This window comes from Triticum aestivum, chromosome 3D, assembly GCF_018294505.1.
Source record: "Triticum aestivum cultivar Chinese Spring chromosome 3D, IWGSC CS RefSeq v2.1, whole genome shotgun sequence".
Classification (NCBI taxonomy): Eukaryota; Viridiplantae; Streptophyta; class Magnoliopsida; order Poales; family Poaceae; genus Triticum; species Triticum aestivum.
Window position 1 is genome coordinate 176,006,998 of NC_057802.1, and position 24,883 is coordinate 176,031,880.

General features: G+C 46.9%; 1 protein-coding gene across 1 annotated transcript; it reads right to left on the bottom strand.

Moving 5' to 3' along the window:
* Window positions 1-4,856: 4,856 nt before the first annotated feature.
* Window positions 4,857-24,883, bottom strand: LOC123078142 (probable peptide/nitrate transporter At3g43790). Its single transcript, XM_044500543.1, has 17 exons — window positions 24,539-24,883; window positions 16,586-16,626; window positions 16,186-16,246; window positions 15,937-16,039; window positions 15,732-15,834; window positions 14,725-14,778; window positions 14,555-14,617; window positions 13,646-13,695; window positions 13,446-13,532; window positions 12,723-12,912; window positions 12,520-12,607; window positions 6,984-7,069; window positions 6,799-6,906; window positions 6,420-6,464; window positions 6,220-6,308; window positions 5,767-5,810; window positions 4,857-5,452 (listed from the first exon to the last, which is right to left on the bottom strand). Exons 1-17 carry the CDS (start codon window positions 24,711-24,713, stop codon window positions 5,352-5,354), a joined length of 1,488 nt encoding a protein of 495 aa, XP_044356478.1. The 5' UTR covers window positions 24,714-24,883; the 3' UTR covers window positions 4,857-5,351.

Below are 24,883 nucleotides of genomic sequence, written 5' to 3' on the forward strand. Positions count from 1 at the left end.
AATTGTCTCAGTCAGATCACCCTCCTTTGTGTCATCTCTACGGAAACTTATACACAGATTTGTTATTGCCTTTGGTCCGAACGGCACCATCATCTCAGATCCATAGAACTCTGCCATTACATGCATCATACGTCCTGCATAACACAAAAACAAACAGTATATCTTTTTTTAGTTGCACGAATGCGCACATCCAGCTGCACAGTAATAGGACATGTGTTGGCACAGAAGATAATCGCAGGAAATGGACACCTAGCTGCACCTTTTTAAAAACACTTTGCACTTTTTGCATACAGGACATTGTGTAGTTGCACAGTAAAGACAATCTAGTTGCACAACAAGCACCAAAAGTGATATACAAACAACATGGGAAGTTGGACACCAGTTGCACAGTTAAGTCATTTCAGTTGCACAGTAGTACCATAACAGCTGCACACTGGACTGCCTAGAGGGAAACTTAATTCTTTAAGGGATATAGAAAAACACCACACCTGTAGTCAAGTTGCAGTTATACAAGATGCGCAGAAACTCCTTTTCATCAGGTGAGATGCCTTGGTGGGATCTCAAGTATTTGGACAATGAAGGTTTGTTCACGAGCGGATGATTGTGGTCACGAACAAAGTGCGTCACCTCCCATCGCCCATCTATCAGCTTCACCAACATTTTCGCCTTGCATTGAGTCTGCTTTATTGTCTCGCGTTTGCGCTTCTTCTTCTTCTTACTAGTACCAGCCTCCTCTTCAGCAAATATTGGAGGTTCTTCTTCCATCTCCTCATCACTGTCAACAGATTTTGGATCTGGAATAGGGTCCAGGACAGGAGGAGCCTCGGCTCCTCCATCATCAGCTTTGGGCTTCTTGAACTTGTTGCAGCAAAACTGTTGTTTTATCAATTCATTGGTGCGGGGTGTCCGTCTAGAGGTGTTCATCTTGATAGAGAAACCCATCCGTAGTGCGTAGCTGTTGTAGTGATCCTTAGCAATTTGAAGGCTGTCAAACCTCATGCCAACATAGGGTTCCATAGGTTAAGAACCAGCCTCATCCTCTCCTTCTTCTCTTTGCACAGCTCCGTCAACAGCCCCAGCTCCTAGCTCGGTCCTGGTTGGACCAGGAACATTTACCTCGGTTCCCGTGTCATCAAGAGTATGGCTCTCTGACTGCAAAGACACCACTACAGGGGCACCACGATCTGATGACTGGCCTGCCACATTGTCATGGCCCATAAGGTTACCATCATGACTTGCCTGCGTGTAGTAAACAGATCGACCATTTTCTGTCCATTTTCCTTGTTGTATGCTGGGTTGCTGCTGATCCATATCATGAGGAAGCTCATTGAGATCAGGAGGCAACTTATTGAGATCAAGCATTTTTTTCCTTTTTTTGGATGCTGCCACACACTCCCTGCACATATAAAAAGGAAGAAATTGATGTCATCAGTTGGTAACCACAGAAAAGAGTGTTTCAAACAACCTAAAAACTTAGTAAATAGGCAGTTGCACACCATTTTGTGACAATCTTAGTTCCAAAAGCAACATGACTGTAGCATAATCTTTATTATAATAGTTATAAATTTTTTTGTTTGCACAGAGTTGTTATGTTAGTTGCACAGTTTGCAGTAAATAGCTGGCAAGAGCATGACTTCTTTTTACTACAGAGTTTTCTGACTTTTTCCCTTTGTTTTGTTGCAATGATTTGTAGGTTTTCTGTTTCGCAAGGAGCACTTTCAGATTTTTCTACACATAATTTGATGTTACATTTGAGACGGAAAATCCAGGTGAAAGAAGAAAGAAGAATTGGAGGACAGATTATAGTTATATGTTTTCATCGTCGTTTATGTTTTTAGTTCTGGTATATTGAACATATTTTTACACTATAGCTTTGCAATAGGTGTGGGTCCAGAATATATGTGTGGGACAAGATTATATGCGTGAATATGTTAATATGGTTTGTGGCTTCATTAGCCATGGACAAAAGTTCTTGTGTTTTTGCTATCCTACTACAGATTTCTGGTTTTCGCTAGAATAGATGTCTCAATTGCCAGGATGCATTTTTCCAGTTGGCCAGCATACATATTCAGTTGGACATTCAATGTTTTTAGTTGGCTAGAATAGATGTCTCAGTTGACCAGGCTGCATTTATTTCAGTTTTGGCCAACATGCATGTTCAGTTGGACAGTTAATGTATTCAGTTGGCTAGAATAGATGTCTCAGTTGGCCAGGATACATTTTCTCAGTTTTGGCCAACATGCATGTCTAGTTGGCCAGAAAACATATTTTTGTTGAGTTGGCTTTAATCATGTTTTAATTGGCCAGTGAATTTGTTTTAGTTGGCTTGTTTAACACATCCAGGCGGTAGAAACTTGTTTGGCATGCACCAAGTAGTTTTTGGCTTGTTTAACACATCCAACAGTAACATCAAGTAGGGTGGTGTGATGTGCCAGATTCACCTCTTTTTTGAAGCAGCTTCTCCATGGATTTGTGCTAGATCCATGGAGAAGGGGGTTTACATATGCCTACATATATGCAGTAGAAGAAAGGGGGAAGTGAAGAGGGGCAGAGGGGGCTTACCTACTTGATGTTACCGCCTGGTATGGCTCTGACCACCCTGCCCTTAGATTTGAAGCAGCTCCTTCTTCTACTTTGGGGCTCCCATGGCGGCTGTGTAGGAGGAGGAAGAAGGGCTGGGGGCGATTCTGTTGGATCTCCTTTCTGGCATGCAGAAGAAGAAGAAGGCAGCGTGGGAGGGGCTGGGGCGTGGGGGCGAGCTGGGGACAGCTGGCCACGTGGGTGTGTGGGCGATTCTGTTGGTGGCCGCTCGATTGGTCTGTTTGGTGGCCGCTCGATTGGTCTGTTTGGTGGCCGGTCGATCGGTCGGTTTGGTGGCCCCTTCCTTTTCTGTTCCGCGGGGGACAGGGGGTTACCTTTTTCAGCCGGCCGCTCGGTTGCACTAGTGGGCAGCCGGCAGCCCACTAGACGCGTCCTTTTTTCTTTTCGGCAATGTTATTACCTGGCGAACAGTCGCCAGGAACATCCCTCCAGCAACCCCTCCACACGCCACACGATCAAGATTTGATGGTGGCAGTTTTTAGATGAAAAATGCACTAAAATAAACAAAATGCCATGCCTTTTGTAAAACTGCCGTCCCAAGCACACTTAAACTGCAATCTAGGCGGTTCGCAAATGTCAACCCTAGCTGGCGAACGGTATAACGCAGCCAACAAAACGATTCACCCTTGTAGCGGCAACTTTCATGTGGTTCACCAAATCGCCTTTAAATGTCTAGACCGAACGGTCTAAATATTTTGTCAACGTGGGTCACTAAATTTGTCCAAACCACACTGGAGTCTAAAATCACACAAACCGAAACCAAATGTAGGAGAGGTTTGCAGACGTCCGGACCTCTGTCATGCCCGATCCACCCAAAAAAATCACCCGAGGCACTTTTTTCCGTTGCATCCAAAAAAACGTAGAAGGAGATAAAGTGCAGGGACACATAGAAGGTTACACCAAACACCTATGAAAGTAAGGATTGGTACGGTAGCCGAAAAGACCTAACAAGGAATCATGAGGTGTAGTCACTAAACGCCCATTACGTTGACCTGGAGAAATTCATAATAATCGAGGTAACCCCATGCGACGGTAAGGGCCTTGTTTGGACAATAGACTCACGATGCAGGTTGTTGATCGGTTGTGATATTATTTGGACGCATCCCCCACATCTAATTGTTGAGAGCACATCACCATGTTGAAAATTAAGATAAGATCCTAAGTGCAACTATAATGTTGTAAGTAAAGTCCGCATGCCCATTGCCTATTTTCATCTATTTGCTCTCTGTTTTCATCACAACTACTATTTTTTTGGTCTAAGAAAAATTTCTTTCAAGAACGATAGCTTGCTTGAATCCTTGTCTAATAGCAGAACTCCTCGTGGGTTCGATACCCAAGGTCATCCTTGGGGAAAGAGGTGAACACTATCTACATCCATAGCCGGATCAAAGGTAATTAACCCTTTTTCTGGTGTCATTGCCAGGAATCATCATCGCTACCCTAGCCAGGTGGCTAAAGGTACTATTTTAGTTTTTTTTGTTCCAGTTTTAGTTAGTTTTTGTCTTTTGTTTATGTTTCTTAAATCCAAAATTTGTCATGGCAAAGAAACTTAGGGACTTTGCAACTCCTGATGAGAAATTTATGTGTGCTCCTATCGCTTTACCTGATATTGCTGTCGAGCAATTTGAGATTAAACAACACTTGGTCACCATGGTTCAATGGAACCAATTCGGCGGCTCCGCTTCTGAAGATGTCAGCATGCATTTACATACTTTCACTGAATTATGTGATATGACACCTATAAAAGATTATGAGCCTGACACATTGAAGTTGCATCTTTTTCCTGTTTCTTTAAGAGTAAATACTAAGAAATGACTTCTAGCCTTGCCTAAAGGAACCATTACCTCATGAAACTTGTGTTGCAGCATGTTTATGACAAAGTTTTTCCCACATGCTAAGAGTATGCATTTGCACTCTTAACATTATAGGTTTTAAGCAGGAAGATCGTGAGCCACTAGTGCTTGCTTGGGATAGGATGAAAGAGGCAATAAGAATTGTCCGAATCATGGGATGAAAGAATGATTGATTCTTCATTTATTTTATAATGTTCGTATCCCCATGTCCAGAAGTATGCTAGACACTGCTGCAGGAGAAACCATCATGGGAAGACCGATCACGGAAACAAAAAGGTTGCTCCATGAGATGCATGAAAACCATGCCATTATGAGCTATGAGGTTAACATTTACCTCAATGCAAGAAAACCATGCCATCATGAGCTATGAGGTTAACACTTACCTCTTCTTTCCCTTTGAAAGGTCTACCACGAAGAAGGTGAACTCCATCTCTGAAGAGGAGAATGAAGCACTAACCGCCAAAAAATCGATGAACTGATTGGCATGATCAAAGGTAAAGAAGAGGTAAATGTTATCCTCATAGCTCATAATAATTACAACCACAATTTGAGGAACCAAAATTATGCTTCTAATAATTATCCTAAACCACCATAACCAACCAACCAAGAAGCATCAAATAATTATAGGACAAGCACAGGTAATAGACCTTCAGTTGAAGAAACCCTCGACGCTTTTATGACTGCTCAAACCGAGTAGAGCAAAACCTTTACCAATATCTTAAAGTCTCATGATAACCTACTTGGTCAACTGACCACGAAAATTGTTGGATTAACTAATGAAGTGCAGGCACTTCAAGAAAGAACCCGTAATATGGAAGATCGTGTCACTAAAATAGCGAAGAGCCAAACTGTTAGATCTTGGCCCTTGTCCAGGTCCTAATGTATGGTGTCACTACATTAATGATTCGACGTGCCATTTCTAGCGTAGAACGGTCTGAAGGTGAGCATAAGACCGATAACCGTGAACACATTCAGCATAAAGAACACCAAGTGGTCGCCTGCAAAGGATAATTCACAGCAGGTATCCATGTCAAACACAAGCTTAGTCTTACCAGAAAAGCATAACTTAACCAAACCTAAATGTCTAGAGTCGAGCAAATGAAGAGATTGCGTTCACAACCATTACACCTTTCACTATGTACCATACTACCATTGATTCGACACTACCAATCTACAGTTGCCCTTTAAACAGAAATGTTAAACATTTACTTCTGTATTTTAATCCTTCGATTTAGAGGATTTAAAGATTTGCATAGACAGGGTGATAGAAAATTTTGTACATGCAGTTAAAACAAAGTCAAGTATAAAATACCTGGAAGAAATGGAGCTGTTTGACGCCTCTGAGCCCATGAGAATCTACAAGGAAAAATGCAATTTACATGATAAGGTGGAGAGCATTTTTTGTCCTGAAAATATAGGGAAAAAACAGTCGATTGCATACAAATGTGACACCAAGGTGGATACAAACATACGATGATGAGCTATGCTATTGACAATGTTGTCGAGAAGGAAGAACTTGAGAGTAGAAAATAACCAAAAAAACTAACTTCTGTTCAATTTTTGATTGTCAACAAACTGACTCGCAAGAAAAAATACAACTATTTGGGGGAACTGAGATAGGTGCTGTTTGCAATAGAAAATAGTGGATGAATGCAGAGCAGCTCAAAAGCCAACTCTGGAACTAATCTGGATATTACTGTCTAAGTGCTATATTTTGCTTATGTGGTCTCAATAGTATGCAATGAGCTGGAGCATGGATACTTACATAACTCCTGCAACAGCTGGAGCGATAGTTTTAAAGATGGACATTAGTGTTACAGAAAGGCCATTGGCTGAGGCTCTTAGGTCCTGACTCTGTTATGTGCATCCCAAGGTTAGAAAACAAAATGATATTACCAGTTTTCGTAGGAATGGATGGAAGATAGCTATTCATTTGACCCATTGTTAGGAATCTCGTGAACTTACCACAGCATCATTCATTAAAATGTTGAACACAGTCATGGTAGTTACCTGAAATGGTTTTGAGAGCACGAGTAAACTTTGGTAGCAATTAATAGTGGCTCCCTTGAGTTGAAATATGTAAGGTTATAAGCGGCACATTCTTAGTGAGCAGTGCAATAAGCAGATTCACAATTGAAGTATTTGTCAAGATATGATAACTAGCAGCCTGTTGGTATTTGTATTGCTGCTATTCTCTACTAACAAAGAAAGAGTCTCGGGAAGCAATACTTGCAGTTATGCTTAGCCAACACTAAGACAAATAGACAAGACTTGAAATATACTTAGTAGAATGCTCCAACTTAAAGATTTGTTTCACACAGAAATTTAAGATCTTTGCACTCACTGAGAAAGAGTTCTTCAGAAAAGATGCACAATTTAGTGCCAACTGAAGAATGGACCCTGATAATGCAGGCATGAATGGATAGCTCGAAAGAAGTGGTATTGTCAATAGCTGCACATCAGAATATCTAATAAGTTTAACCATTATAATATAACTAAGCTGATCGAACAAGCAATAAATAGTCTTACCGCAATTGCACGGACTAATGTGATGGGGTCTATAGAGTTTGCAACCAATGGATAGATCAAAATTTGATATATTAGGAGTAAGAGACCTGACAAAAAGTACAGTCAGTACACCAAACTTTGCACGTGAAACACAGCAGAGCACTGTTAAAATAGGTCTAGTGTGTCGTGTACATGTACCCTGTACGTATGTATTTGTATATGCTGATTGTTATATATAGAAAGACGTGGTGAGGCTTTGCCCCCACGGGAAACCCTAAACCCTATTCTCAAACTTGGTTTCAGAGCCTACCCTAGCCGCCGCCACCTCTCCTCCCATCACCGCCGCAGCTTTTCGCGACCGCCGCGATGTCCACCGCACCGGCACCCACGATGACTCCCTCCTCCGCGCTCACGCTCTCCACCCTCTCCGTGCCCGCCCCGATCACCCCCGTCATCGCCCCACCCGCCGCGTCGGCTCCCACCCCCGTCCTTCCGCCCATCGCGGTCTCCCTTGACCGCAGAAACTTCATGCTATGGAGGGCTCTTGCCCTCCCCAACTTCGCCGGAGTTCGCCTCCACGGCTTCCTCGACGGCTCGGCTAGGGCGCCGGCGCCGACCGTGACGACAGGCACTGGCGAGGCCGCCCGCACCGTGTCCAACCCTGAGTACGAGCAGTGGTGGACGCTAGATCAGAAGGTTCTTGGGCATCTCCTCGGTTCGATGAACGTGGAGATCTCCGTGCAGCTCATCGGCTGCAGGACGGCGGCCGCCGCCTGGACGGCCGTGCACACCATGTTCGCCGCCGAGAACAGCGCCGGCGTGTGTAACCTCCGGCGCCAGATCTAGGCGCTGCGGAAGGGAGATCGCCTCGCCGGCGAGTACATGCAGAAGGTCAAGGCCCTCGCTGATGCGATGGCCGCCGCCGGCTCTCCTCTTCGTGACGATGAGATCATCGACTACATGCTGACCGGGCTCGGCTCGGCGTTCAACCCCATCGCTGCTTCGATGAACTTCGCGGGCGTGCCCATCACGTTTCCCGCGTTCTACTCCAGTGTCTTTCACTACGAGGCCCTTCAGCAGCAGCAATCGGAGCTTGAGGATTGGCAGTCCTCCGCCAATGTCGCGTCCCGGCCCGTCTACCACAACAACTCCGGCCGCGCCCCCGACTCTGGCCGCCCGAGCGGCGGCCATCCCTCTGCTGGTTCTCTCCCGCCCGGCTCGGGAGGCTACGGCCCCAGCCAGGGCAACGCCCCTGGTCGCAACAACAACAACGACGGCAACAGCCGCAACGGAGGAGGAAACGGAGGAGGCAACGGGGGCGGCCGCCGGCGCTGGCGTCCCCGGTGCCAGATATGCAAGAACTGGGGTCACGAGGCCGGCGACTGTCGTAGCCGCTATGATCATGACCACCGCTCCGCCAACTCCGCGTCCACATCCTCCTCCCATGAGCCGCCGCACTGGATCCTGGACACGGGTGCGACGGACCACCTGACGAATGATCTCGATCGTCTACACTTCCACGAGCGCTATGGCGGGAAGGATCAAGTGCAAGTGGAAAATGGTGCAGGTTTGTCTATTTCGCATATTGGTCACTCCACCATACCCGGTTCATCTCTTCGTTTACGAAATATTCTTCGTCTCCCACATATTCATCAACATCTTCTCTCCGTTTATCGTCTCGTTCTTGATAATGATGTTTTTGTGGAATTTCACCGTTTCTTTTTCCTTGTTAAGGACACGGCCGCGAAGAAAATCCTTCTTCACGGTAGATGTCATGGCGAACTCTACCCCATCCCGTTTAGTGGCGCGTCGTCCTCCTCCAACCGTCAAGCGTCTCTCAGCATCAAGACCACCCCGTCCCAGTGGCACCAGCGTCTCGGTCATCCCTCTAATAATATTGTTCAAAACATTGTTAGAAATAATGATTTAGTGTGTTCTTCTGAACGTCAGACTTCCGTGTGTGATGCTTGTCAGCGTGCTAAAAGTCGACAATTGCCTTATAATTTATCACATCATGTTTCCACTATGCCTCTTGAGTTAATTCATTCTGATGTTTGGGGGCCTGCTATCGCCTCTTCCGGAGGCTATAAGTATTATGTGAGCTTTGTTGACGATTACTCTCGTTTCTCTTGGATTTATCTCCTTAAGCACAAGTCTGACGTTGAGCAAGTATTTTATGCTTTTCAGGCTCATGTTGAGCGTCTTCTCCACACTAAAATCATAGCTGTTCAGTCAGACTGGGGTGGTGAGTATCACCGACTGCACCGTTATTTCCAACGCACTGGAATCTCTCATCGTGTGTCTTGCCCGCACACCTCTCAGCAAAATGGCATTGCTGAGCGCAAACACCGTCATCTTGTCGAAACAGGTCTTGCCTTGCTGGCTCATTCTTCTCTCCCATTGCGTTTTTGGGATGAAGCCTTTCTTACGGCATGCTACCTTATTAATCGCATGCCCACACCTGTTCTTCAACAAGATACACCCATCTATCGTCTCCTTAAGGTGCACCCCGATTACAAGTTTCCTCGCACTTTTGGGTGCGCCTGCTGGCCTAGTTTGCGCAAATATAATGCACACAAGCTTGCTTTCCGTTCCACCATGTGTGTTTTCTTGGGCTATAGTCCAATGCATAAGGGATACAAGTGTCTTGATCGTTCCACGAGACGTATCTACATCTCTCGTGATGTCGTTTTCGACGAGTCTGTTTTTCCCTATGCCACTCCTGGGGTCACCGTCGATGTCTCTTCTTTGGCTGATGTTCTCTCTTTTCCTCCCACTGAACCGGCTACAGGTGACCATATGCGCAAATACGACTTGTCCTATTTGTCTACTGACACGCCTGTTTCAGGCCCTGTTGCTTCTGTGCAGGATCCTTCGGCTGCTCCATCACTGGCGATCGACGTGCATGGCGCATGCATGCCCCCTGCCTGCCGCCCCCACGTGGCCGCCGCGCCGCACTCCCGGGCGATCGACGTGCATGGGACATGCACGTCCCCCCGCCCCTCGGCTCCAGCGTCGCCCGGCCAGGCCACCGCGTCGCCCGGCCTGGCTGGCCCATCGGCTGCCGCGTCGCCTGGCCCGTCCGCTCCCACGTCGCCTGGCCCGGTCGGCCTGTCTTCGGCCCCGGCTGCGCGCACTGACGCGCCCCCGTCGCTTGCTCCGGCGATCGAGGCTGCTGCTCCCTCGTCGCCGTCGCAGCTCGCGTCGCCTTCTGTCGAGGGCAGCCCTGCTCCCTCGACCGCGACGCCTCCAGCTGCTCCTGCACACACCATGGTTACCCCCACCCGCGATCATACTCGCCGTGCTCTTGTTCCTACTGATGGGACCATCCGCTATGATCCCCGTCGCCGCGCGTTTCATGCGGTGCCTGTCTCTCACCGTGATGCTCTCCGTGAGACTGCCTGGCGTACCGCGATGATTGATGAGCTCGCTGCCCTTCATCACAACAAGACTTGGGTTCTTGTGCCTCGGCCGCGCGGCGTCAATGTTGTTGGGAGCAAGTGGATCTTCAAGACCAAACACCGTCCAGATGGCTCTGTTGATAAGTACAAAGCTCGACTGGTCGCTCGTGGTTTCACCTAGCAGCTTGGTATTGATTATGGTGATACGTTCAGTCCGGTTGTCAAGCCGGCCACCGTTCGCCTGGTTCTGGCCTTGGCTGTGTCTCGCGGTTGGACTCTTCGGCAGATTGATGTCAGCAACGCTTTCCTTCATGGGTATCTCTCTGAGGACGTCTATATGCAACAGCCACCTGGTTTCGAGGATGCTCGTTTTCCCTCGCATGTGTGCAAGCTTCAGCGCGCTCTCTATGGACTCAAGCAGTCTCCTCGTGCATGGTATGCTCGGCTCAGTGCCCGTCTTCTCGAGTTGGGTTTCGTCTCCTCCAAAGCAGATACCTCTCTGTTTTTCTTCCGCTATCGTGATGTTCAGATCTATATGCTTGTCTATGTGGATGACATTGCCATTGCCGGATCTTCTCCACGTGCGGTTGATGGTCTTGTTCATGCCCTCGCGGCCAGCTTTCCTATCAAGGATCTTGGGCCGTTGGAGTATTTTCTTGGTCTGGAAGCGTCGTACAATTCAGGGGGGATGACATTGACTCAACGCAAGTATGCCTTGGATCTTTTGCATCGTGTGAGCATGGAGAATTGTAAGCCTACTTCCACACCGCTGTCTACTTCCGATCAGCTTGCACGAGTGTCTGGGCAGCCTCTCAGTACCGATGATTCCTTCCGGTATCGCAGTGTTGTTGGTGGGTTGCAGTACTTAACACTCACTCGCCCGGATATTTCATTTGCGGTGAACAAGGTGTGCCAGTTTCTCTCCCAACCCACTGATGCTCATTGGGAAGCCGTTAAGCGGATTTTACGCTATGTGAAAGGAACATTGCACACAGGGCTGAAGTTTCGCAAGGCTGTCTCTACTAGCATTAGTATCTTCACTGATGTAGATTGGGCAGGATGTCCGGATGATCGACGTCAACTGGCGGTTTCGCCATATTCGTTGGACCGAACCTCATTTCCTGGAGTTCGAAGAAACAACCAACAGTGTCGAGATCGAGCACAGAGGCCGAGTACAAAGCCTTGGCGAATGGAGCTGCTGAAGCCATCTGGGTAGAGTCACTACTCAAAGAGCTTGGAGTGTCTCAGCAGGGTGTTCCGGTTCTGTGGTGTGATAACTTAGGGGCCACATATCTGACTGCCAACCCAGTTTTTCATGCGCGTACCAAGCACATCGAGATTGATTTCCACTTTGTGCGCGAGCGTGTTGCTTCTGGAGCTCTTGAAGTCAGGTTCATTTCTTCTAACAATCAGCTGGCTGATGTGTTTACTAAACTAGCCACCAGACAGATGCTAGACCGTTTTAGTACCAATCTAAACCTTGTACAGAGTAGAAGTTCAGATTGAGGGGGAGTGTTAAAATAGGTCTAGCGTGTCGTGTACACGTACCCTGTACGTATGTATTTGTATATGCTGATTGTTATATATAGAAAGACGTGGTGAGGCTTTCCCCCACAGGAAACCCTAAACCCTATTCTCAAACTAGCACAACACCTGAGAAATGACATGCTGATTTACTAGTGAGTTCCCGTCGTCACATATTTGCATATAAATTATTGCTCTAGCATAACTTCTTCAAATTGAGCATATATTTCACTCATGTCAATCTAAAAATTGAGCATATATTTCACTCATGTCAATCTAGATAAAGCTGCATATCTGTGCCACAGACACGACATGTGTTTTATTTATAGGCAAGTTTAGATATATCATATGAAATGGCAAATCTTTTGCCTTGTTTCTAAAAAGATATATCATATGTGCCTCATTGATGTATGAATAGTCATATCACAAGCTTTCCTTGGATCCCTATCTCAGGGTCGCCGGTTTCCCTTAATTAACCGTGCCATGTATGGTTTTTGGGTCCGGTTCCCCTTATTAACTGGACCAACTCTCTCCTTCTTAATGCAATGCGGGAGCTCCCCGCCCTCTGACGAGGTTCCGTCAAAAAAAAGGGACTCACGATGTTCAAAAATAAAAATGTCAATGAATACTACCTGAGATTGAAAGGACGCTACCCACATCTTGAGAAGAAAAGCTTAGTCCACCATATTTTCTGTCACTGACAGCCCAAAGCGAAAATACCTGCAATTTACGTCTTCCAGAATGAAATCCAATAATAATAATGGAAATGTAAGTAAAACTATGAGATGCTAAAAAACAACGGAAATATTTCTCAGCAACAAAAAGCACATGCTACCTCTGCATAAGCCATGTCCTGGAGAGAGAAAATGCAGTATACAGTGATAGTGGACATCAATGGCCAGTTTGTGAATAAACTGAGACAGCCACTACCACTTTGTTCAGCATTTAAATCAGAACAAGGTTCTTCAACAGCTTCAGTCGAACTATTTAACATTGTGTCTTCAGTGTGTTTATGCAAAAGTTTCCTGCAACATTGCAGACATGTTAAGTACAGGTGAGTTCATGTGCTACGTGTTATGTGGGGCTCCATGTAGGGGCTATATAATGATTTCGGTGTCAAAAAAGATTTTCTTTCACTAGTGTTATCAAACTGTTGGTATTGTTTTGCATCTTCAGAAACTTGTAGAAGCATCAATGATCTCAGATCCTACAAAACTGACAGGTTGCTCCAGCCGTGTTTCAGGTCAAGATGCACAATACATATTGCTACATAGAACAGATGTGCTATCACTACTGTAGTATAATATCACAGTTTATCAGCACGTTTTCTACAATGGAAGATTTACTCTCCGTCATGACAAACAAGTGTTTGTCAGAACACAAGATTACAGCCACCATTAAAATCCAGTATGATTCCTCAAAAAAAAACTAGTATCATTTACGACCTACAGGGAGCATGCAGCTCCAGTAAACATTAATTGACAAAAATGTTTATTATTATCCCAACATGATGTTTGCTTCAATACAAATGAAACATTAATTGTATGCATCTAGGAACAATAAACTCACCGGAAGCCAGAAGCAAGCAATTACAGCGGCAATGGCAAGGAGTGATATACAAAGACAAGGGAGAAAGTACAGAAACCTAAAACAATGCATGTTTAAACTGAATTAGCATCTGAGAAGAAAGCAATATCAAAAGGACGCATAAAGCAAAGAAACAAAATATATAAGAAGGATTCACAAGTAAATGCTTGCCTTCCAAATATGGAGTTGACAGAGAATATGCCTGGATATTTATCTGCAGGCTGCAGTTCACAAGCAAAATTAGCTTACAAGGCTTCTAACCATTTTTAATCATGATTGTATGTTGACATAAGAAATTTGAATCAATCAAAATAACTACTTTTAGTGCATGCTTGCACATAGCGTAGCAATACAATGACAAATATAATCAACCTTTAGCAGAATTTGTATAAATGGGGGAATACTTTGCCATATGTTGGTTATCATGGGTGAACCACTGATGGATATCAGAGTGAACACAACTCTGTACATAGCAGGTAAATGAATTATATGAGGATAGTTAGAGAAGGGACAATCAGGAAATACTTGATAAGGTATATAATTTTTAAATTTGCATGTGAGTTCAAAAACCTCATGATCAGAAGTAATGGAACATCATAGATCAAACATACTTAGATGATAATATAATACGTACATAAGTAAGTATTCTGCAAATATTAAATGGACTGTATTGTGAGTTCAGAAATCTCATGATCAGAAGTAATGGAACATCATAGATCAAACATACTTAGATGATACTCCCTCCGTCCGGATTTATTAGGCCTAAAGACAACTTCTCTTAGACCAAGACACATAGTAATTTGCTCACATTAATTCTTCCATTCCACTCCCAATGCACTCTCTCACATGCATGCAGTCAATGAAAAAGCATGCATGAAGTGTATTAATTTTCCAGCCATGACACCAACAACAATGGCTTTCAATGCAACCAATGCAATGGTTGCATGCATGCACCTTTCCAAAGCGGGGCCTTATAAAACGGGACATGCTTGTGATGCTGAGAGGCCTAATAAACCCGGACGGAGGGAGTGATATAATACATAAGTAAGTATTCTGCAAATATTAAATGGACTGTATTACCTGTGCAAGATAACCACCAATGGCTGGTCCAACAATAAGACCTATGCCACGTGAGGAGGACATCTGATGGATTACCCAGCACATAGAAATATGTGAGTTTGTATCATGGCCCAATAAAGTTGGGATTGTGAGTAAAAGAAGAATTCGAAATAACAACTTGATCATCTTACGAGTGATAATGCCAGGTGACTGTGTTCTTTCCGACATACTTCTGAAGCATAAGCCTGAAGACACAAATAAGTCGAACACAATGTAATCCAGTCATATATTTTACTTTTATACCCTAATAATAATCACCATCACACTCATGACTTCCAGCTTGTGAATTCATTTTGGCGTCATAGTGGGCAGTTATACTTTTTGGATAATGAAAACATAGTGCACCATGTCAACACTAGCTGGTTGGCTGAAATTTATCTGGTGTGCAACCATCCCAGTTACAAAGACCTCGATTACTAATACAGAACAAACTTCATCCAGAACAAGCTAACAAGCTAAACACAATGTGGATCACGAACAACTGAATCTGTGAAACTTCGTTCTCTTGTGGAAGAACACCACAAAATTAAGTCTACTGATATAAGAGTAGGAACCGAGATTATCTTAGCAGTTGGTCAAGAAAATATTGATATATGAATTCAAATTGAAAGAGAGAGGTCAGGGTCTACCGGAACAGAGGCCACAGGCCAGCAGGTAATGTGAAGGTATGCAAGATAAGCACTCGCGATAATCATGCTGATATGATGACAAGCCAGTACTTATTACTAAGTTTGAGCTCTACTCATGCTTAGTGATGTTATGTCCAAGAGACTTTCGGCACATGATGGATATTTAATTGTTGAACGAGTTTGAGATTATTGTTATGGATTTTTCATAGCGGATTGGATTTCCGCTTTGACTTGAGCTGCATGCATAGCCGCCGTACACCTGTTGTAAGCCGCACAGGATGTGTGTGTTGACGACTCATTGTTAGTCTGGCGGTTGTAACACTCTCTCAATATAGGTGAGCATTGCCGCGCATCTGTGGTTTCCGCAAGGGTTTTCCACATAAGAATTCAGCGTCTCGAGTTGATCTACTTTTGTTTATTTGCCTGTTGAATTCTAACACAAAGCTACAAAAACACGATGGACGGTTCTAGTACCTGAGAGGAAAGCACTCTCATGCACTTGTAAGTACCTTCATTGGTCCGAGCATACCAGACAACAGCCCAAGCAGACCTCTTGTGGTTAATGCCATCCAGTAACTAGAGCTGAGTCCAAAGAGTGTATTGAAGATAATTCTGAAATAGATGAGAAGAACTGCTTAGATTTTGGTGCGTCTGTCAAATACACCAAAGAAAAACTCATATCTGAGAGTGCAGCTTGTTAAAGTATATCCTTACACTGAAAAAAGGGTAGTTACAAGAACTGGTTTCCTCCCATATTTATCAGCCACAACTCCCCACATTACAGAGGTGAGTGCTCTCCCAAGCATATATGAAGCACCTTCATTTGTAGAACAGATATTATAAGTTTACCATGATAGATAAAGCTGAAGCATACCCCTCATATAACAATATCCTTACACAGCTCAGTTAAAGTGTTTCAGAAGATTGATACAAAAGAGAAACTACATTTTGAAGAAAACGTACCAACAAAACCAGCATAAAATCCAATATCTTCTTCTTCTTTAGCAATGTTCAGGTCTCTTATCTGCAAACGAATATGCAGCGTTGACAATCGATAGTAGATTTACAAAAAATAGTTGGCATTACCAATACTCATGTTGTTGGGTGGTGAAAGAAAAGAAAACAATAGAAAACAACAAAACTGTGAGAAGAGCAAAGCTTTATTTCCACCACATGTTATAATCTTATTTTTATTTTGAACCGAAAATGTCATAATCTGATGCAAAGCTTGTATCATTATCATGGTTCAAAATATATATAGAACATGGAAATTGTTCCTACTTATAAATCTTCTCCTGTTATGATTGAAGAAATGTGCAGTCATATTGCACATTTTAAAAATATTGTGAATCCTGTTGCTCACCATAAAATACAAGAAGGGAAACACGTACTGTATAGGCAACGCTGCAAAATGCAAATATGAGAATATCAATTCCTGATCAATAATGAAGGGATGATTTGCTTAAGACATAATCAATAACATCTTAATCAGTAATATCTTTGAATGGGCATGAGAGTAACAAAAGATTCCACCCAAGTCTCAAGTAAAAAAATTAGTAGATCAACCTCGTTGCCTTCTCTCTAGGTTTTGTTAGTCAAAAGTTAGCCATTGTCGTACAAGGCCCATTTGTTTACTTGGTCCTTCGGTGGCTAAGAGGGTGGACGCACATCCCAAGGCAGGGAAAACTCAACCCTATGTCGTACAAGGCCCATGACTCAAGTGGAGGTGGCAGGAGCACCTTATGACTCAACTTCTGTGACAAAATTGGGCTGTTTCAGTGATTTCTTGTGCTCAGAATGAATTTGGAGGAGTGGATCCTACTGCTGGAAAGTCACTAGATAAGCTTTTGAAAAATAACAAGATCACCCAATTGGGAGTTCGAGTGAGAAAAATCTCAATGTTTGAGAAAATTCTCAATTGTGTCTGTCTCAGCAGTCCGAATCTGAGTCGAGGACATGGGCTCTAGCATCTCTCAGGCAAAAAGTGACGTGAGAGAACTTCTTGTACAATACCTAATCATGTCCCTTTGCTTGACCATCATTTCTTTACCAAATGTGGAGGAAGTAGTCACAGTTGTGGTTGTATCCATGGTAGTGATGTCATCATGGGCTTGGTGACTCTCTTGGTCATGCGTGGTCAGGTGGTGACTGTTGGATAATGAGCAACTGCATTATCAGGAGGGCCAAAGGCCAATACATATACATGTGTGGTAAAGTGCAAGATACCCCTTATACAATGGGGATAAACCAAAAAGGGACTATACACATCTAACACCCCCCTCAAACTCATGGTGGATCAACTACACTGAGTTTGGAGAGAAAGAACCCATGCTGCGCTCGAGTCTGTGCCTTCGTGAAGAAATCCGCCAACTGTGACTCAGAAGGCACATAATGAAGAGCAAGAACTTGATCTTGCACAGCCGCACGGACAAAGGAGGCATCCACGCCGATGTGCTTGGTGAGCTCATGCTTGACCGGGTCACGCGCAATGCTGATAGCACCTGTACTATCTGACAGGAGGGGAGTCGGTGCAGCAACAGAAACACCAAAATCCTCGAGTAACCATCGTAACCAGATCACCTCAGCCGTCAACATAGCCATCGCTCGCAACTCAGCCTCCGTACTCGAGCGAGAAACAGCTGTCTGTTTCTTTGTCTTCCAGGCAATGAGAGAGCCTCCAAGAAAGACACAGTAAGCAGACAGCGAGCGGCGATCGGTAGGATCACTAGCCCATGTAGCATCAGAGTAGGCCTGGAGCTGGAGAGAGCTAGAGCGGGGAAAGAAAAGATGGTGTGAAATCGTGCCACGAAGATAGCGTAGAACACGTAGAAGGTGACCATAGTGGACAGTGGTGGGAGCTGAAACGAACTGACTGAGAATGTGAACAGGACAGGATATATCAGGACGAGTAACAGCGAGATAGACAAGGCTCCCAACGAGGTGGCGATACCGTGTGGGATCAGCCAGAGGATCACCATCAGTAGCACGAAGCTGAACATTGAGCTTCATAGGAGTCACAACTGTGCGATCATCACTAAGAGCGGCCCGCGAGATAAGATCCTGAATATACTTTTCTTGAGAGATGAAGAAGCCTTCACAGGTCGAAGAAATCTCAATCCCAAGAAAGTAGCGAAGAGGACCAAGATCAGACATCAGGAATTGTTCCCGGAGGCGGGCCTTAACAGAGGCAATATACTCAGAATCATCACCAGTGATGATCATGTCATCCACATATAGAAGGAGAAGAGTCCGACCACGAGGAGAGGTGTGGACAAACAACGCTGGATCATGATCACTAGGCAAGAAGCCAGCGGCAGTCACCATAGAGGCGAACCGCGAGAACCATGCGCGAGGGGCTTGTTTAAGGCCATAAAGGGAGCACCGAAGGCGGCAGACCATACCATCGGGAACAGAGTACCCCGGAGGGGGCTGCATATAGACCTCCTCACGCAACTCACCGTTGAGAAATGCGTTCTGAACGTCAAGCTGAGACACAGGCCAATGACGAACAGAAGCCACAACAAGGAGAGTGCGGACAGTGGTCATGTGGGCCACAGGAGCGAAAGTCTCGTCATAATCACGCCCCTGTTCCTGCTGAAAGCCACGAGCCACAAGGCGAGCTTTGTAACGCTCAAGAGAACCATCGAAGCGAGTCTTAATCTTATAGACCCACTTGCACGTGATGGGACGAACACCAGAAGGAGGAGAAACCAGATCCCACATGCCATTGCGCTCAAGCGCCGCAAGCTCCTCGGCCATCGCAAGCTGCCATTCAGGCTGAGTCATGGCAGCCCGATAGGTGGTGGGCTCAGCAATGGCAGGAAGACCATACCGGTCAGGAGAATAGCGATCAGGTGGGGGACAAGGCCTAACACGAAGGTTATGGACCGGTGTAGGCGTGAGAGGTGGTGCACCGGAAGTAGAGGGCACATCAGTAGGATCATCCACAGCACGAGGACGACGAGTGTAGTGAAGAGGAAAAGGGGAGTGAGGGCGAAAGACTGGGGGGAGCGTGGGGAGGGAGATGACGAGGGAGAGAAGGAGGGAGGGGATGGTGGTACCGGTGGTGTAGGGAGACTCATCAGGGGAGAGGGAAGAACAGGAGGCATAGAGGGAGATGTGTCGGGAAGGAGAAGGAAGGAAATATCTTCCACGGAAAAGCTCGAGGAGGAGGGACGCAGATAGTAAGAACGAGACTCATCAAAAGTCACATCACGCGAAATGCGCAGTCGGCGACCAACAGGATCCCAACAACGATAGCCCTTATGCTCATCACTGTAGCCAAGGAAAACACACTCAACTGACTGAGCAGTCAACTTGGTTCGTTCTCACGGAGCAAGAAGAACATAGCACACGCATCCAAACATACGAAGAGCGGAGTAGTCAGGAGAGCAACCAGAGAGACGCTCCATAGGAATACCACCCTTCAAGGCAGCCGATGGCTGAATGTTGATGAGGTGTGTGGATGCGGAAACGGCCTCAACCCAAAAATGAGGTGGAAGAGAGGCGGCGATCATCATCGCCCGAGCCGTCTCAAGCAAATGGCGATGTTTGCGTTCTACAACGCCATTCTAAGCATAAGCACCAGGGCAAGAGAATTGGGCAAGAGTACCCTACTCCGCAAGAAAACCACGCAACATGTGAGAGATATATTGTCCAGCTGAGTCAGCACGGAAGATACGGACAGGCGTGGAAAATTGAGTGCGAACCATGGCAGCAAAACGCTTGTATATGGGGAGAACCTCGCTGCGAGATTTCATACAATAAAGCCAAGTATAGCGAGAGAAATCATCAATAAACAGAACATAGTAGCGATGACCCCCTTTCGAGTCAAAAGGAGCAGGACCCCATACATAAGAATGAACTAAGTCAAAAGGACGCTGAGATACAGACTCACTGGTAGGATAAGGTAACTGAGTCTGTTTGCCAAGCCTACAACCATCACAATGCAACGAAACATCACCAGAGACAGACCCTAAGACGCCTTGGTGTACTAATGAGGACAAGTGAGAGCCACAAATGTGACCAAGTCGATGATGCCACTGCTGGAAGGACGCAGAAGAGGAGGCAGCAAGAGCATGTTAGCTGGCGTATGTGGTAGCAGCGGAAGGAACACGAAGCCAGTCAACCTCCCAAAGGCCCTCAGACTCACGGCGCCGAGGGCCAGCGCCAACCAGAGCCTGAGTGCGACGATCCTGAACAGAACAAGAGTCAGCATCAAGAATGACACGACAGCCAGAATCAGTAAGTTGGGCAGCGGAAAAGAGATTCATGGTAAGACGAGGAACATGAGAAACACTAGGAACCGAGAAAGACGGAGTGGAAAGGATGCCACGACTAGCAACAAGAAGAGGTGTGCCATCGGCAGTGAGAACATTAAGAGGAAAATCAAGAGGTCGAAGAGAAGATAAAGCAGAAGAATCAGAAGACATATGAAAAGAAGCTCTAGAATCCAGAACCCACGAGGATGTACCTGACTGAGTAGGCTCCGGTGGGGGCGGAGTGGTGGTGGCTGTCACAGCGGCAACAGAACCCGTCGAGGAAGAACCAGATGAAGCCAACATGCGCTTGAGCCGCACAATATCCTGGTCAGTGAGTGACAAAGTCGAGGAAGACGCATGAGTCCCACTAGAAGAAGAGCGCTTCAGGTCTTTCCGCTTCTTGTGACAATCTGACTCTGGGTGACCTGGCCTGTTGCAGTAGCCACAGAAGGTGTGCGAGCGCGGCCGACCCTCTTCTGAAGAAGGAGGGTGACCCGCCCCCCTGGAGGTGCGGGCAGGAGCGGTGGAGTGGTGAGGTGAGCAGACGACACAGGAGCTCGGGCAGCAAGAACAGTGGGAACCACAAGCAGACCAGAAGACCGGATGCGTGTCTCCTCAGCACGAAGCTCTGCAAGCACCTCCGAAATAGGAACACGACCACGAGCAAGCAGGTGAGCACGCCGAGGCTCAAACTCTGGACGAAGGTGAGATAAGAACTCATGGAGGCGATGAAACTCTAAGTCTGACCGCACAGTCTGGCAACAGCGGCAAGTACCACAAACAACGGTCCTGAGAGAGTCAAGCTGACACCAGATGGCAGAGCTCTGTGAGTGGAACTCATCAATAGAAGAGTCACCCTGCTGAAGAGCGTGCTCCTGACGCACCACAAATAAGTAGAGAGCACCACCAGATGGTTGATATCGCTGACAAAGATAGGCCCACATCGCAGCAACATTACCGAGACCCATGAACTCAGACACAAACTGAGGTAAGACACTCGCAGTGAGAACAGCAGCCGCTCGAGCATATCATTGCACCACTGAGTGTAAGCAGACAGATCATCCCGGTAAACAGAAAGAGCATCTGAGTAAGCGGGTACCTGCTGATCATAAGCATCCACCGCAGCATCATCAAGGGCCTTGGTTGTATCCCGATCAGCCTAAGAAGCATCAGCAGCAAGAATAGGCGGGACCGGCGGGATAGGAGCCATAGGAGCAACAGGGCATGGTGGACAAGGGACCTCGCCAGAGAGAACGCCCCACAGGAGAAGACCGCGCATGTGGATCCGCATGAAGCCCACAAACTCAGCATAGTTGGTGCCATCGAAGATCACCGTGCACCGAGGAACATCCACATATCCCCAAGAAGACATGACGAGCTCTCTGTTTTTTTTGGAAAGTCAACCGCTGATCTCGATCTAGATCGAGCAGAACGCGATCGAGCAGAGCGCTGCAGCCGAAGAAGCTGGTGAGCAGCAACCACCAGAGGCCAGCAAGGGGAGGCAGCAGACGAGCCGGGCCAGGCAGGGGGCGGCGGGCGGCCAGCGGCCGGCCAGCAGCGGGCCCTAGGCGCGGGAGGGCGGCGGAGGACGAGGCCGGGCCGGGACAGAGCCGGCCGGACGGGATGAGGGCAGGGCCGGGCCGGGGCGAAGCCGGCCGAACCTGGGCGAGTTCGGGCCGGGGCGGAGCCGGCCGGACCTGGGCGAGGCCGGGCCGGGGCGGAGCCGGCCGGACCTGGGCGAGGCCGGGCGAAGGCAAGGACGGGCCGGGGTGGAGCCGGCTGGGCGAGGGCAAGGTGCAGGCAGGTCGAGCTGCAACCGGCCGGGACGAGCCAAGCTGCAGGCAGACGAGGCAGCAGCGGACAAATCCGGGCAGAAACTAGCAGCGGCGGCGGCGGAGAACGCACGGAGTTGCAGCGTGCAGGAGAGAAGCTAACCTAACATCTGATACCATGTTGGATAATGAGCAACTACATTATAAGGAGGGCCAAAGGCCAATACATATACATGTGTGGTAAAGTGCAAGAGACCCCTTATACAATGGGGATAAACCGAAAAGGGACTATACACATCTAACAGTGACGATGCGGCCGCATGGCATAGGTGCTCTCATCATTAGTTCGGACTTTTGGATGAACTGGGAGCATGAACTCAATATGATATCGGAGCAAAGAGGTCTCATCAAGTTCAAGACCCGACTAACGCACTGTTAAATACAAATAGTTGCGGCCTACATCCATCCCACGCCTAAGCTCTGGAGGAGCCTAGACGTGAGGGTGGGTGTTCAATTTTTTTTTGACTCATGTGTTCAATTATATTGCCTGTCCTTCTCCATCAGTTTGGACTTTTAAAATAGTGATGACTTACATCGATCCCACGTCTAAGGCCTGAAGAAGCCTAGACGTGAGGGAGCTATATGACGTGGGCAGCGGAAGCGGGGGCAGGCCGCAATTATTTATTGTGTTTACTGGGTTTTGAACCCTGAACCTCTTGGTTGTAAGTTTATGCACCTAACCAGTTCACCCATCAGTCCGAACTGATGGAGGGAGGTTGGCAATATATTTCAACACCCCCCCCTCACGTCTAGGCTATTTTAGTCCTTAGACGGGGATCGATGTAGGCCGCAGAATCGTTTTATTTAATACTGCGTTGGCAGGGTCTTGAACTCAAGACCTCTTGGCTCGGATACCATATTGAATTCATGCTCCAGCCACTCATCCAAAAGTCCAAACTATGGGAGAGGGCCGGACATTATACTCCAACAGAACTGACTAGAGCATGAATTCAATAAGCTATGAGTGAAGATCATCCCATGAAGCGAAGGACTACCAATCGAGCTTGGTCTTTGACTTGGACCTGTGTTCATGCATCGGCACTAGGAGTTTCGGTGGTGCCATGCTTTTGCGGCTAACTCTAGTTGGTACCACGGAGTTTGTGCAAAGTCTAGATGGCGTAACTCTCGGGCGATCCGTCATCAAGATGGTGAATGAAACAATGATTCATATACTGGGATGAAACTCTATGATCTGGCCTTTGTTGATCAGACCCAACAACGACGGACTTGCGTCCTTACCTTGTTGGAAGTGTTGTCTCTGTGCCGTTGTTCTGGCTTTGATTGGTTGGACCCAGCATCCAGGATGGAAATCATTCTTCTAGCCAACTCAGGCTGGATGTGGCGACGTCAGCGCGAGCACATTCTCCCTTCTCGAAGGCATTGCCGCAGAAGGAGGTGAATTCATCATTGGTGTTTTTTCAGTCAATGGTTCTACCATTGTTATTCGACTTTGGCCTCGTTGACTTGCATCAACTTTAATAATATTGTGGTTGTATGCCGCGGATGCAGAGAGCAGGACTAACAGGAGGTTTAACCATTTTCTCAAACAAAATCCAAAAACTGTTTTAAAATACTCCAAGAAACAAACGCAGAGAGACAGCTGGGAGAAAGGGTGCGTTATTAGTGTCCCGCGTGCAATTTTGGGCAGACTTTGATCGCGGAATCCAAAGCTTGTAGGTGAAATCCGAGAGGAATACACAAACATCCGGATAGCCAAGAAAAAGCACTGGGTAAGCACGGACCGACGAAGGCAAGTTTGATCGGAACTCAAGAGCAAGTGGAAGTGAACAGAGCGAGACCTGCATTCTTCAGGCACACCTGCCCGCGTGCTTCAGCCAAAAAAAAGCTAAATAGAGGGAGAACGACGAGAGCAACAACTAACACGTTCGATATCAGAACTCAGAAGTTCAGAACTACGGTCCACACGATGGCTGGACAAATGAGCCACGGTGAACGCGAGAATTAAACAACATGCTCCAGCTGATTAAAACGTTTCCAGCGAGCGAAAGGGGACAGAAAATAACGGGGTTCCCTTGTAGTACTCCCTCCGCCCCATAGTGTCAAAAATGATCTTACATTTACATTTTGGGGCCGAGGGAGTAGTAACTATTATAAGAGCATGATGGATATCTAGCAGTAGCAGTTCTTAGAAAAAACAGGAATCAGCCGAGGTAAAGAAAAACAAGGGACGTGAAGGAACGGGAAGGGGCGGCGATCACGCACAGGAGCAGATGGTGACGAGCCACATGCAGCAGAGCTCCGTGACGGGGAGCCCCTCCCTCTCCTCCTTCCTCCTGTCCACCCTGCACCCGGGGCAGTTGGGTCGGTACCGCGCCCTCTTCAGCAGCGGCTCAGCGGCCGCCCCGCCACCGCCGCCGCCGCCGGCATAATCGCCCATCTCCCTCGCCCGTCAGTCGGCCCGCCCGCCCCCGCTGGTACCAGACGGTGACGGCTAGAAGAGAAAGGCCCAACCTCGAGGAGGCGAGGAATCTTGCTGCGCGGCGCTGCCTGCTTTGCTCGGTGCCTTTTGTAGTTTTGGTTCTTCCTGCGGACGGACGCGGGGCAACC